The sequence below is a fragment of the Danio rerio genome, chromosome 2 (assembly GCF_052040795.2).
Source record: "Danio rerio strain M-AB ecotype USA chromosome 2, GRCz13ab, whole genome shotgun sequence".
NCBI classification, from domain to species: domain Eukaryota; kingdom Metazoa; phylum Chordata; class Actinopteri; order Cypriniformes; family Danionidae; genus Danio; species Danio rerio.
Window position 1 is genome coordinate 27,571,363 of NC_141022.1, and position 13,473 is coordinate 27,584,835.

Below are 13,473 nucleotides of genomic sequence, written 5' to 3' on the forward strand. Positions count from 1 at the left end.
TGAATGCATTCAAACATCTTCATGAAACAAGCTACTCTATTCTTACTGACAACATTTGACTGCTATGGGATGCGTTGAATAAGGTGTTCAATGTGTTCCCCTGCAGAAATGATAAAATTGTAGTTCTCATCCACACCCTTTTCATTCCCTTGCTTTCCAGCTGCCTCGTAAGATGCATAACATGGGTTCATTCATTAAACAGCACTAAACGATCCCACAAAAGTTATGTAGGGCTTAATGAAATAAGATAAAAGCATCTCAATGAAATTTAAATCCAAGTGGTCATAAGAGAAGCATCTTGACGCATGTTAATACCAGGTAGAAAAGGTAATCTGTCTCATCTGACCACTTGCGATTGGATCTCTGAAAACACAGTAATACCAGGTGGATTACAGGTATTAACAAGATCTATGTGCTGGTTTCATTTGATCCCCAAGTCTGGTCTGCTGAAAGGTTTTTAAGAGGCGTTTCTGGCCCTTTTCAGCTAGTTAGGCTGGCGTGTTTTATTAGCAACATGAGTAATAAATAGATTTTATTCAAAAGCTGCACTCTTACATATGCTCTATAACATGGTGACAAAAAAATTCTTCAAGGGGTGAAAAAGGTTAAATTTTGCTATATATTATCTGAGGGTATTGGAGGCCACCCTCTGGCTCTGAACACATTTTCTTTAGTCGTATGTGCATTCAGCAGGGACCGGGAGTCAGACGTCGTAAGCTGCCAAGATTGGAAAACATTACACACAAAACTCTGCGTCCAAATCAGTCGCCTGCTGTGAGTCACACTCAGAAACACACTGTGGCCAAAAACAAAATGCCACCAGCTTAATCCAGATTACCACAACAAACGGACACTCGAGCTCTAACCATATGACCAAAACAAACAATGACATGGGGAAATAAGATTATATAATAGACAAATAAAAAAAACATGAATTCAAAATCCTGTATGCATCATTTAATCAACTTTTCCATCAGTGTAACCCCAGTCAGAGATGGCATATTTGCTGACTAAACTGAAGAACGATCATTGGTTGTTAATTTGTTGACAGAAACGCTTTCTGAGAATTCCATTTCAGTGTATTTGCTGTTGTCTGAAGAATGGTAAGAGTCAATAACCCACTCCGTAAACATTTATGTTGACCCTCTGCTATTTCCACATGAGAGAAAATGCTCAGGCATGCACGAATATCTCAATGGATTTCTCTTAGCAAAGGTTCCTATTTGTTTATAAGTGACAGTGCCCATAGAGATTACTCATTAATGACTGGTTGTGATGATAACGGTGTGTATTTAGCTCAGGAATTTCTAAGAAATTGAAAATAAATCAAAATAAAAAATGGTCTTTCTTTACTGAGTGAGCAGGTCACAATATGAATCTCTTGCACCGACTGAGAAATGTTCAATCTAAGAAAAGAAACTCGGAAAATGAAAGTAGATATGTGCTGACCCACATTTTTAGTGAGGCATTCTGTGACAGCAAACACAGCCCGATATAGAAAGCGTTCAACACTATTATTCCAATGTTGGCCTGACATTTTTCAAAACATCACATTGACATTTTATATTGCCAAAAATTAAAAATTGCAGTTTTAGTACATATTGTAATCAGTTAGAAAACTTTGCCTCTAATTATTCTGCCACATAACACTTTTGTCTCACAGCCCCAGTTTACACCTATAGGACTTGGGATGCCAAAATGATAAGCACAAACTGAGTGCCAAAAATGGCATACAGCTTCCCACTATCAGGAGTTATAAAGAAAAGATTTTGTACTGTATATTAGCATGTGCACTGTCTGCACACTCTAGATTATTTGTTTATTGGTAACTCCAGAGATGTAATAATTTACTTAAGAGAACACAAAGTAAAAAAGTAGTTTATATTGTAGAAATTGTTATAGAAGTATTACTATATTACAGAAGAATGTACTGTACCCTTCCCAATAAATAGATCTTTAACATTTTAAAGGCAATAAATCAATGTTGTTTCCTTCTTTTCATTTTAAAAAGAACCTAATGGGATTTGAGAGTGGAAAAGTTTTTCAAAGCCTAAAGATTTAATTGTACAGCCTAATTTGCAAAACTGAATAAATGTAACAATATTCAATCAGCTGCATATACTCAAATTTAATTTAACCATTAACCTGAGGCCAGGAAGACAAGTACCCAGAGAAATGGATGGACTTGGGGGAAAATTTAAACAGACTCAATTTAAGTGAATATTTTTTTAGAAAAGAAAACGCATTAAAGTTTCATGCTTTCAGAAGTTTCCCAAAGCATTTTAAAACATTTACGTGTTTTAATTGATTTCTCAGATAAGACCTCTTTTAATTCCTGTGGGCTCTAAAATTGCAGAAATCTTATTAACAGTTTTTAAAAAGAAATAATTTTCATTTAAATAAACACCAGTCTCTGTTGTGTACTTCGCTTGCGAGAGCTGGTCTGGCAAAACAGACTGTATCTCTCCCAGACACCTTTAGAAGTCAATCAGACCATTAGTCAGTGATTTGCTGTCTGGTTACATCTAATGCTTATGTACTGTTCTGTCCCTAGCAGTGCTGTTGTGCTGTGGGTGGAATAAACAAGGTCCCAAAAAACCTGGCTGCTTTACGTCTGATTTCAGAGAATCTTTTTAATTATCATAATTTTTCCTTATTGTACGATTCCTTGCTGTTTGTATGTTTTTGTTCCCAGAGTAACTCTTACTTACATGGGAATAAAATGACATTTAATTAAATATTTTACAAATTATTAGGGCTAAAGGCAAGCAATAAAAATAAAATCTCAGATCTCGGACAACATTGCTGACTCTACACAGGAAGCCGCCCCGGGGTGTCACTTTTTGAGGTTTCCTGACACCTCTCTGTTGTGGTCTGCACTTTTTGCAGCATTTCTGTTCTTGCACATGTTGTGAGAATTAGCTTTCTTGATGTTATCTCAGTTTGTTTAAGTTTTTCTATTTTCATGTGTTTTCTTGAATGTGTGTTTGAGCTCCCTCAGCCACCGTATAGTATACTTCCATGCTTCAATGTATTTTCTGGAGCCACAGGGAGTAACAGGAGCACAAGACAGAACAAAGACAAACAATACCTGTAACTTCAGACCACAGTTCACAGCTCAACAAACACAAACTGAGTACTTTCAGACTGTATAATCAATGATAAATCTTTTTGGCGGACGAAGCTCAGTGTCGAGGAGAGGAAGAAGAGCTGGAGTAAAAAGGATGTCTCTTCTCTCCTTATCACAGCATGTAAATTCAGGACATCCCACCCACACATAGATCACACATGTAGTACAAGAATGAACAGATCTTTATGATTTTTGGCAAGCTATCTATCTTTAAATGTAAATACTCAAAAATTTCAATGTCTTTATAGTTGAATTGACTACACATGTGCAACACCCTTTTTTTTTTTATCGCATGAATGTAAGAACTTTTCTTGAAAAAAGAAATAGATAGCAGTTCTGAACCAGATAAAACAGTAGTTGTTTTTTTTCACCACTTATGGAATGTTTTTGATTTCAGATTGCAACTATTTTATTATTTGTACACTACAGATTGCTTTTAATTTGATTACTTGACTTTACCTCAAAACGTGAGTTAACCCATTGCATTTTTTAAGAACTATTTTTTAAGTAAATCAACTATTGTGCATAATTTTTGAAAATTAAGTTACACCAACTTAAAGATTCCAAGTTGCAACATGTTTACTCAATTATTTAAGTAAAGTCAACTTTTAATATAACAGGTTTACTCACTTTTTTGATAAAAAATTGTGACTAAAACACTTAATAATAGCTAATTACTAATTGCTTTTATATCATGAATTTCTGTCATTATGCTCCATTCCACAACAGTGAATTAATGTGGTAACAAGCTTATACACAAACTAATATCTGGGGCGCTCTTCGTACGTGGGTTACTAGATTTGGTTGTTGACGATTCAGGATTATTTCGTTTTTCAAAACGCATCTAAAAGCAAGTCTGGTAGCTGGCGTATTTCACATAAAAAGGATTAGATCGGGTCTGCAAGGTCGATCGGGTAAGCAAAGGTAATTGTGAAAGTATGTACTGAATTCTGATATTTTCTTATAGTAATAGATATGTACACTTGGAAAAATAGCAAATAGTTTAAACAAATTATATACATTTTAAAAACATATAAATAAAACTTGCAATCTGCACTCCAAAATAAAAGTACAAAGACTGTCACAGGGTGCTTCTCCCCAAGGGGCTCAAAGAGAACATTTATTAATGTGGACTTTTTAGATACAAATTTGTACAACTTTAGGGTACCAGCTTTAGTACAATTGGTGTATGATAATAGACATACACAATATTCAACGTTTTTTTTTATGAAATAATTTAAGCAGTCAAACACATATGTTGACAACTAATATGACAGTGATTTGATGCATGGAGTATAAAGCATGGAGCCCACAACAAACAAAGGTGGAAAGTTATTGTATATCATATTTAACAAACCGTTTACTATAAATTATATGCTTTGCTCTTATGGATAATTGAATATTAATCAGATGATGCCATTACGCTGATGTGCAGTCAGCCAATCATTGCATTGCTGATCATGATTTCGGGGATTGATAGATCTGTCCTTTAACATGCATGCAGGGATCTCTGATTAGGTTATCCAGACATTTTGAACTGATTTACAAACTTGTTTAAAGAAACAAACTATAGCCAGAAATCAGTTATCAAGATTAAAAGATCCAGCATCTGCAAAATCATTAATTTGATAATTTAAGTGAGGTACAAAGAACGGACCCCTGTATGGGAATATCCCTTTGTTTAGGATATATTTCGAAAGATTCCAATCTATAGAAAAAAAATAAATTATAGTCCATAAATCTAAATGTATGAGAAAATTTCAAATTTTGCAGCTAGAAGGGCATCCGCTGCGTAAAACATGCTGGATAAGTTGGCGGTTCATTTCACAGTAGCGACCCCGGATTAATAAATGGACTGAGCCAAAAAGAAAATGAATGAATGAAAATTTTAAATGACTTACTTGATTATTATCACTAATTGAGAACAGTGGTAATTTCTCTCTCTCTAATGTTTCAGTGTTCTGTTAAAACAAGAGACTGTCAGGAAAAAAGAACAGGACTGAACTTTCAGAAAATGATTATTAAACTTCTCTTTAAAGTTTTCTGATAATTGTAGGACAACAAATACCATTGCATTAGTATTAATAACTGCAAAGATCCGAGAAGCAGTCATACAACAAAAGAATGAACAACTTAAACTCAAAAAGACTCAGGAAATGAACAAATAATTTCTGTTTCTAGCACAGTCTGCACAGCTTCAGCCTATCTGGTGCTGTCATGTGATATAAAAACTCCTCAAACCCAAAGACTCGCCAGGTGAATTTATGATTTCCATTTCCAGACTGGTACAGACTGCAAACAGTTAATATGGATGTGACGTCAGGTTACAGAAGAACTAGTAAATCAGACTTGAATTCTTTGGAGGTGAACTAACGGACTGCACAACCTGAAAGGCCAGTTAGGCAATAAATTTATTATTTCAGTTTCTAATCATTGAGATCTGGCTGCTATAATGTTGTCCTATTCAAAATGTGTTCAGTGTGTATAGATGTGTCTGGGAATCTGCTTTTAAAATGTACCATTTATATATATGCTGCAGAATTTAGCGTTAATGACTTAAAAAGCCCTTCCAATCACTTATTAAAGTTACCCCAATTCTTATACAAATATTTGCCAGTTCTTTACTCAATAGAGAGGTATTCTCAAAGGTTAATGTACATCCAGGCAGTTACTCCTGCACAAAAAGCCAGACAGGCTTTTCAGATTTATATAAATTTATCTCTGATCTGTGCTGTAATAGTTTACTACCTCTTTTAGTAAATGAAAATCTTACAGAAATAAATATGGGCTGGATGCAGTCTGCTTCTTATATCTCATAGCCTGCAGCTTTACTTATTATGATACACTCACTGGCCACTTTATTAGGTACACCTGTCCAACTGCTCATTAACGCAAAATTAGCCAATCACTTGGCAGCAACTCAGTGCATTTAGACATGAAGACATGGTCAAGATAATCTGCTGCAGTTCAAACCGAACATCAGAATGGAAAGCAGATATCCAGTGAGTGGCAGATCTGTGGGCACAAATGTCTTGTTGATGCCAGAGGTTGAAGAAGAATGTCCAGACTGGTTCGAGCAGATAGAAAGGCAACAATAATTCAAATAACTATTTACAACCAAGGTATGCAGAAGAGCATCTCTAAATGCACAACAATGTCCAACCTTGAACCGGATAGGCTACAGCAGCAGAAGACCATGCCGAGTGCCACTCCTGTCAGCTAAGAACAGGAAACTGAGACTACAATTTGCACAGGCTCACCAAAATTGGACAACAGAAAAAAAAATGTTGCCTGGTCAGATGGGTCTTGATTTCTGCTGCCACATTTGCATGGTGGGGTCAGAATTTGGCATCAACAACATGAAAGCATGGATCCATTCAGAATTGTATCAGCGGTTCATGCTGGTGGTGGTGTAATGGTGTGGGGGATATTTTCTTGGCACACTCTGTGCCCATTAGTACCCATTGAGCACTGTGTCACCGCCACTGCCTAGCTGAGTATTGTTGCTGACCATGTTCATCTCTTTATGAACACAGTGTATCCATCTTCTGATGGCTACCTCCAGCAGGATAACGCACCATGTCATAAAGCATGAATCATCTCAGACTGGTTTCTTGAACATGACAATGAGCTCACTGCACTCAAATGGCCTCCACAGTCTCCAGAACTCAATCCAATAGAACACCTTTGGGATGTGGTGGAACGGGAGATTCGCATCATGGATGTGCAGATGACAAATCTGCAGCAACTACGTGATGCTATCATGTCAATATGGATCAAAATCTCTGAGAAACATTTCCAGTACTTTGTTGAATCTATGCCACAAAGATTTTTTTTTATATATATAATTATTTTTAGGGGTTTTCCACCTTTAGTTGGACAGGACAGTGAAGGTTACAGACACGAAAGTATTGGGAGCAGGGAGAGGGGAAGTGTCGGCAAAGGGAATCAAACTCAGGTCGCCATGAGCACCATGGGGCTACACCCCCTGAAGGTAAAAGGGGGTCTAACCAGGTACTAGTAAGGTGTACCTAATAAAGTGGCCGACAAGTGAACATTCAAAGTCACTTAAGGCACATTTCATCCCCATTCTGATGCTAGATTTAATCTTCACAAGATTTTCTTGACCATGTAAATTTTTTTTCAGCCCAAATGTTTGCCATGTGATTTGCTGATTAGATAATTGTTTAACAAGTAGTTGAACATCTATATGTAATGACGCTGTCATTAGTGTATGTATGTTTGAACTTCTTTAGTATAATATTTGTGCACTCATTCTTTTTTGACATTATTTCCTAATATGTTAATATAAATGTTTGCGTACTCATCCCTTTTAGCCTCTTCTGCTTCTGGGACATTCTACCAGGAACTTACATTTTCACTTATAAAAAATGTGACAGGGCCTAAACTTTAAGCTTGTCCTCATCAAAAAACACAAAAAGTAGCATAAAATCGTAAAATTCAATGACAGAATGCATCCTTGATTACCATCAGCTTCTCCTCCATCAAATGTCACTTCTGAGTTGTAGCCTTAAAGGTGTATTGCACACATTTAATATTAAATTTATTGCAAATGTGAAAGGACTGACAGAAACTTATTGTGAAATAATATTTATTTGTAAAAATTTATTTATAATTTCATGTTTTTAATCAATTGATGTGAATGATAACAACCTAAACCTGCTATTTCTAACGTTTTTTTTTTTTCTCCTAAATAACTGTTTTTAGCATAGCCAAACTATTAAAGCTGTAGCTTCAATTGGGCGGAGGACAGGAAAATGACAGGGTTTGTGAATTTATAAAGTGTTTTAATAAAGAAAAAAAATCTGACAACCAAATAAATGACACTGCTTTGCAGAACAACTCACAGAAATCAACCATCAGTAAATTTTAGGATTTTTGGGGATGAATTCTTTTGTAATTGCTTTTCTTTTTACTTCCTTCTGCTACCGCAATCTTAACTTTAACCTTGTATTTCTTATTTTCTACTGTAATCGCTTTGTATTTTACAGCTTGAATGCAGGAATAAATGAATATTGTTATTTGTCCTTGTATGTTGGATTTTTGATTAATTAAAATGCTCAGAATGAGTGAAAACAGAACAGCGTGTGTTGAAAGCCATTTGTTTGTGTAAAGGAATGCCAATGCACTGGAGCGAAGAATCCAAATACAAACAACAAGCCTCGTCCTGTTATCTCGCTGCAAATCACAGAAGCATTTAAACTGATGTGTTGCTGTACGTAAGGCTGAGGTTTAAAACGTTACGCTTTAAATGACATTTGTATCCTCCTTGCATATGAACTGTGAAAGCTGTGCGCGTGCGTTGTGAAAAACACTCTGGTCAAACAAACAAACTGTTGCACCCACTGACATTCAATCCCCTTAAATTGACTTCACTAAAAATGATGGGTGGGTGATATCCGCTATCCAGGGCTGCAGTCTGTTAAGAATAGCCTGCGATATTCGTAACACTCATAAATAGTAAGTCACGATCTGTTATTACAACTCAAGTAAACATGTAAAACAGGTTCCATATAACTTGATAACAGATGCATCCACAAGAAAGCTATTTGTGCGGAGGTACTGGCACGATCTGTCTGAGTTATGTCCTAAAACCATAAAGAAGAATGACATTTCACAACAGAGTTTTTAAATGTCATAAAAACAAACAAAAACGGCCAACACCACATACACGTGCAGAACAGACGTGAAACAGGAACTGACAGAAGATTAAGCGACTCAAGCTCGCTCATGAAAGCAAATCTCGTCAACAGTTTCAAATGACTGAAAATTAGATCTAGAGGTTGTTATAAATTAACAGGAGCTCTGAAGTAAGTTATAGTAAAGAACCACAGCGTCGCGATACCCAAACCTCGCGCGCCACTCCATCTCTCTTCCTGTCCGAAAACACACAAACACACTCTCCACACAAACTGTTGGGGACGTGTCACGAAAATGACCAAACACTCAAACCAGCGCGAGCTTTAATGACCTGCGCCATATTTGGACACCCTAGGTAGTGTTCTGGGGGAAAATGAAACACGCGCGGATAAAACTTGAGAAATGCCTGCGAGAGGAAACTATAAAGTGTTGCTTACCTTGCGCCTCATGGGTCACCGAGAGGACTAGTAAAGCCAGCAGTAACGAGCGGCTGGTTAACGATGCTACGTCCATCGCGGCGGAGCTCATTCTTTAGGACTGGTCAGTTTTTTTCTTCTACTCACATTGAAGTAGTCGGGTTTTTCTTTGCTTCGCGAAAGGGAGCGCTCTGATTGGTCAGCACAGAGAGTGAGGCCCCGCCCACCTGTGCTCGCTCGTGCCCCTGCTTCGGTTTGGCCGGGGGTTCAACTGAGACTCTTCACTGTTCAGTGTGTCTGAACTGAGTTCAGGTGAACGACGGCGAGGACATCGATCTGCTTACGGTCAGCTTCTCAAAAGATGTCAAGCAAGGTAATCGTAATGAAATACTCATTTCGTTGATTTCCTTTGCATAAAAAGTAAGAGATGCTAAAAACAACTTTAAGGTCACCCATATCTATGCATATAATTTGCTAAAAATTCATTTATTTATAACAAACAAATGTTATTATTATATACCATGTTGTATGCTGTATAATAATATAATAATAATATGTTTATATTTATTATAAACTAAAATATGTATTATATAATTAGTTTATATGTATTATATAATTAGTTATGTTTATTATCAATATAAGAGTTCATTTGTAGGGATATACTGTATATCAGGACTGGGGGGTTCGGGGTTCAAGGGGGAACCACCCCCCACTGACAAAGTCTAGGAAATGACCCCTTTATAAACCCATTATTGACTGCTATGCTATCATAAACTGTGAAAATTATCGTTATAAGAAGGCTTTAAGACAAATTTAATTTTCAATTGTTTAAAAGGCCAAATTGAGACTTGAATGAGCTGGCCAGTTTGTTATTTATATAGGGTATAATTTTAACAGATATATTTTAAAAAAAATGAATAATGATAATACATTTTTATTTAAAGATAAGTATTTTTTGTATTTTTTAGGCTAATCTCATAACAATATTTATAAAATGCATTAACTTAATGTTTAAATCCAAATTTGTAAATAAACATTTTGTAGTAAAAAAGTATGGTAAGTACTTTGACAAAATTGTCGAAAATATTTTTGGTGCATCAAAAAAGTGTGATTATGATCACAATTCGACAAGCTGATCCAGCAAAGATTAGTTCTAAAAAATTCACTAAAATGCAAAATTGAATAGAAAATTAGGCAAATAACTGCAAAAAGGTCAACTTTTCAAAAAAAAAAAAAAAGGAACATAAAAAGGAAAAGGGAACATAATACATACACTATATATATATATATATATATATATATATATATATATATATATATATATATAAAGAAGATGCATTATAACATTTTCTTTTTTTCCATTAATTTAAAACCTGTTTTAAGACATTTTAATGTTTTTAATGATTTTTTTGTTATTTTGATCTTTAATACTTATTTCATGTTTCTTTTATGTCATGTTTCATGTTTTGTTTATGTAATGCACTTTGAATTACCAATGTGTATGAAATGTGCACATGTGTATAAATAAACTTGCCTAAACAACATAATTTATGGAAATGAATAAAAAACTGTTGCTTTTTGCAAATAAACTCTTCAGCTGAATCTAACAATTGATACATAACACACAAATAAATGGTGTATACACTAATTAATCTATAACTACATAAGTTATATTAAAGTACATCTCAATATGTCACGTTATATTGTGCAATATATGAATAGCAATAAAATGAACTAATAATACAAATAAATGAATTATATTAAATTAATTTAAAAAAATGAATAATTAATACTAATATTTGTAATTATATGGTTCAATAATACTTCCTAAAAATATAATTTATTATATGATAAAGAAAATGCAATTGTTTTCAGTATTTTCCCTACAATATAATAATATTGAATTAATTAATATAGTAATAAACAATAGATGTTTTATTAATATTAGTATTACAGTTCTGTTATTACATAATGAATATCATTGTGTGCATAATTCTGTATATAGAATCTTAACTAATTAGGGACCACTGATCAATTCACTTTGTTATATAGTACTAATAATATTATTATTTATATTTTTTGCGATCGTTTCAATTAGTTACTTATTACAATTTAATACATGTTATTACAATCACAGAAAATGCAATAAGAACAACATCATAACATGTCATTGCACTTATGAGGACAGTTATAAGTCTAAACTTTTTAACTGAACAGTGTTGTGACATACCCTGCTTCTCATGCATCTTCCGAGCCATCCTGGCATATGGTTCAGGCATAATAAAATAGGGGAAAGACTCTGAATGATTTGATGAGGCCAGAAATGACAGAACTATATGTCCTGTCGTCAGCACAGACACAAAGCCTAAAGGCAGAGATTGATGAGCTGCTATCATTCTTCTGCACTTAGCAAACTCTCTTTCCTGATGCTCACAGTAGAATGGCACCATTTGAATCAGGCTGATGGGGCAATTCTATTCGCTAAGGACTGCAATGTAAAGGAGTACAAAACACAGCAAATGACATGCTGCAATGCAACAGAAAGATGACAGCAATGACTACCTCTATAAAGATAAATCTGTACATTTGAGATCAAACCTGATATTAACAGGTTCACATTGTAGACAATAACTATAAAAATAATTTTGCCTCTTTTGCAGTTAATCATATCAATTTAACACGTTACATCCATGTTTTTAATTATTATTATTATTATTATTATTATTATTATTATTATTATTATTATGAGAAATAATAATACCTATAATAGGTATTATTAAAACAAATAAAATTTATACTGCTTTCTGTGTCTCTATTCTGCCCCCTTGTGACCTGGTAAACACTGCCATTTGGAAGTTGAGGCCAGTAACTTTTTTAATGATGAATAAAATAACATTATCCAGTAAATAATATCTGTAGGACATTGTGAAACTGAAGACTGCAGCTGAAAATTCAGCTATGCAAAAAACAAATAAATAAATGAGAAACCACTTGAAGTATTTTTTGTGTCTACGTTTTTTAACAAAATTTAATATTTGCTTTATTCTTAAAGGTCTGATAATATTTTGTTCCAAATTTCAAATAGAAAATATTTGAAAATCAAGGTTATTTAACCAAATATTGCTTTCTTAACTCTCTCGAAGTTAAAACATTGGCATTTTTTCTCTCAACATATCTTTTTCAACTGTTTTAAACATAGTTCTAAAAAACTATATTTTTATTCATCTTTGCCACAGGGACAAGGCACCATAGTTTGATAGTTATTTTGCAAGATTTTCAGCCTACAGTATTTAAAGGCTCAACTAGTTAATTACTATAACTAATCAAGTTAGGTCGACACAGTGGCGCAGGAATAGTTCTGTCGCCTTACAGCAAGCTGGTTCGAGCCTCGGCTGGGTCAATTCTGTGTGGAGTTTGCTTGTTCTCCCTGCATTCACGTGGGTTTTCTCTGGGTGCTCCAGTTTCCCCCACAGTCCAAAGACATGCGGTACAGGAGGATTGGGTAGGCAAAATTTTCCATAGTTTGAGTGTGAATGAGTGTGTATGGATCTTTCCCAGAGAGGGGTTGCTGTGTAGCAATCAAAAAAGTTATTTCTTAAGGGAGCCAATATTATTGAGTCTTTACATTTTTGTGAATATACTGTATATGAAGTTGAAATCAGAATTATTAGCCCCCCTGTTTGTTTTATCCCCAATTTCTGTTTAACTAAAAGAAGATTTTTTTCAACACATTTCTAAACACATAATAGTTTTAATAACATTACAATAACATTCTGACAGTAAATAATAATTGACTAAATATTTTCTGTTGGTTTGTTCTGTACACTATACGAAAAAAATATTGCTTAACGGGGCTAATCATTTTGACCTTAAAATGGCTTTTAAAATGTTTAAAACTGCTTTTATTATACACACATACACACACACACACACACACACACACACACACACACACACGCACACAATATTTCACAATAGTCACATCGCAGGATACACATGCTGAGCTTGTATCATATTTTATCATTTGCATGTGTTTTTAAGGCCTGTGAGAATATGATTTTAAAACCATTCTAAATTGTACCATTTGTACCATTATTAATGAGTAATTGTTTTTAAAATATTTTTATTATTATTCAATTACTGTACCTGAATACTGTTACACCTGAAAATAAACAGTGTTTATTTCAATGATATCTTTTTCTTTAATGTATTTGTAGGTTGTTTATTTGATTTTACTCCTGCTGCAGAATCTACTCAATCAATCTA

The 13,473-nt window shown here is 34.4% G+C and overlaps 1 protein-coding gene across 1 annotated transcript in view; it reads right to left on the minus strand.

Moving 5' to 3' along the window:
* The window catches only part of tgfbr1a (transforming growth factor, beta receptor 1 a), a 75,481-nt gene extending 66,134 nt beyond the window's left edge, over window positions 1-9,347 (minus strand). The window contains 1 exon segment of the mRNA NM_001037683.2: window positions 9,229-9,347. Coding sequence (NP_001032772.2) covers window positions 9,229-9,319 — 91 coding nt within the window. The 5' untranslated portion in view covers window positions 9,320-9,347.
* Window positions 9,348-13,473: the final 4,126 nt, after the last annotated feature.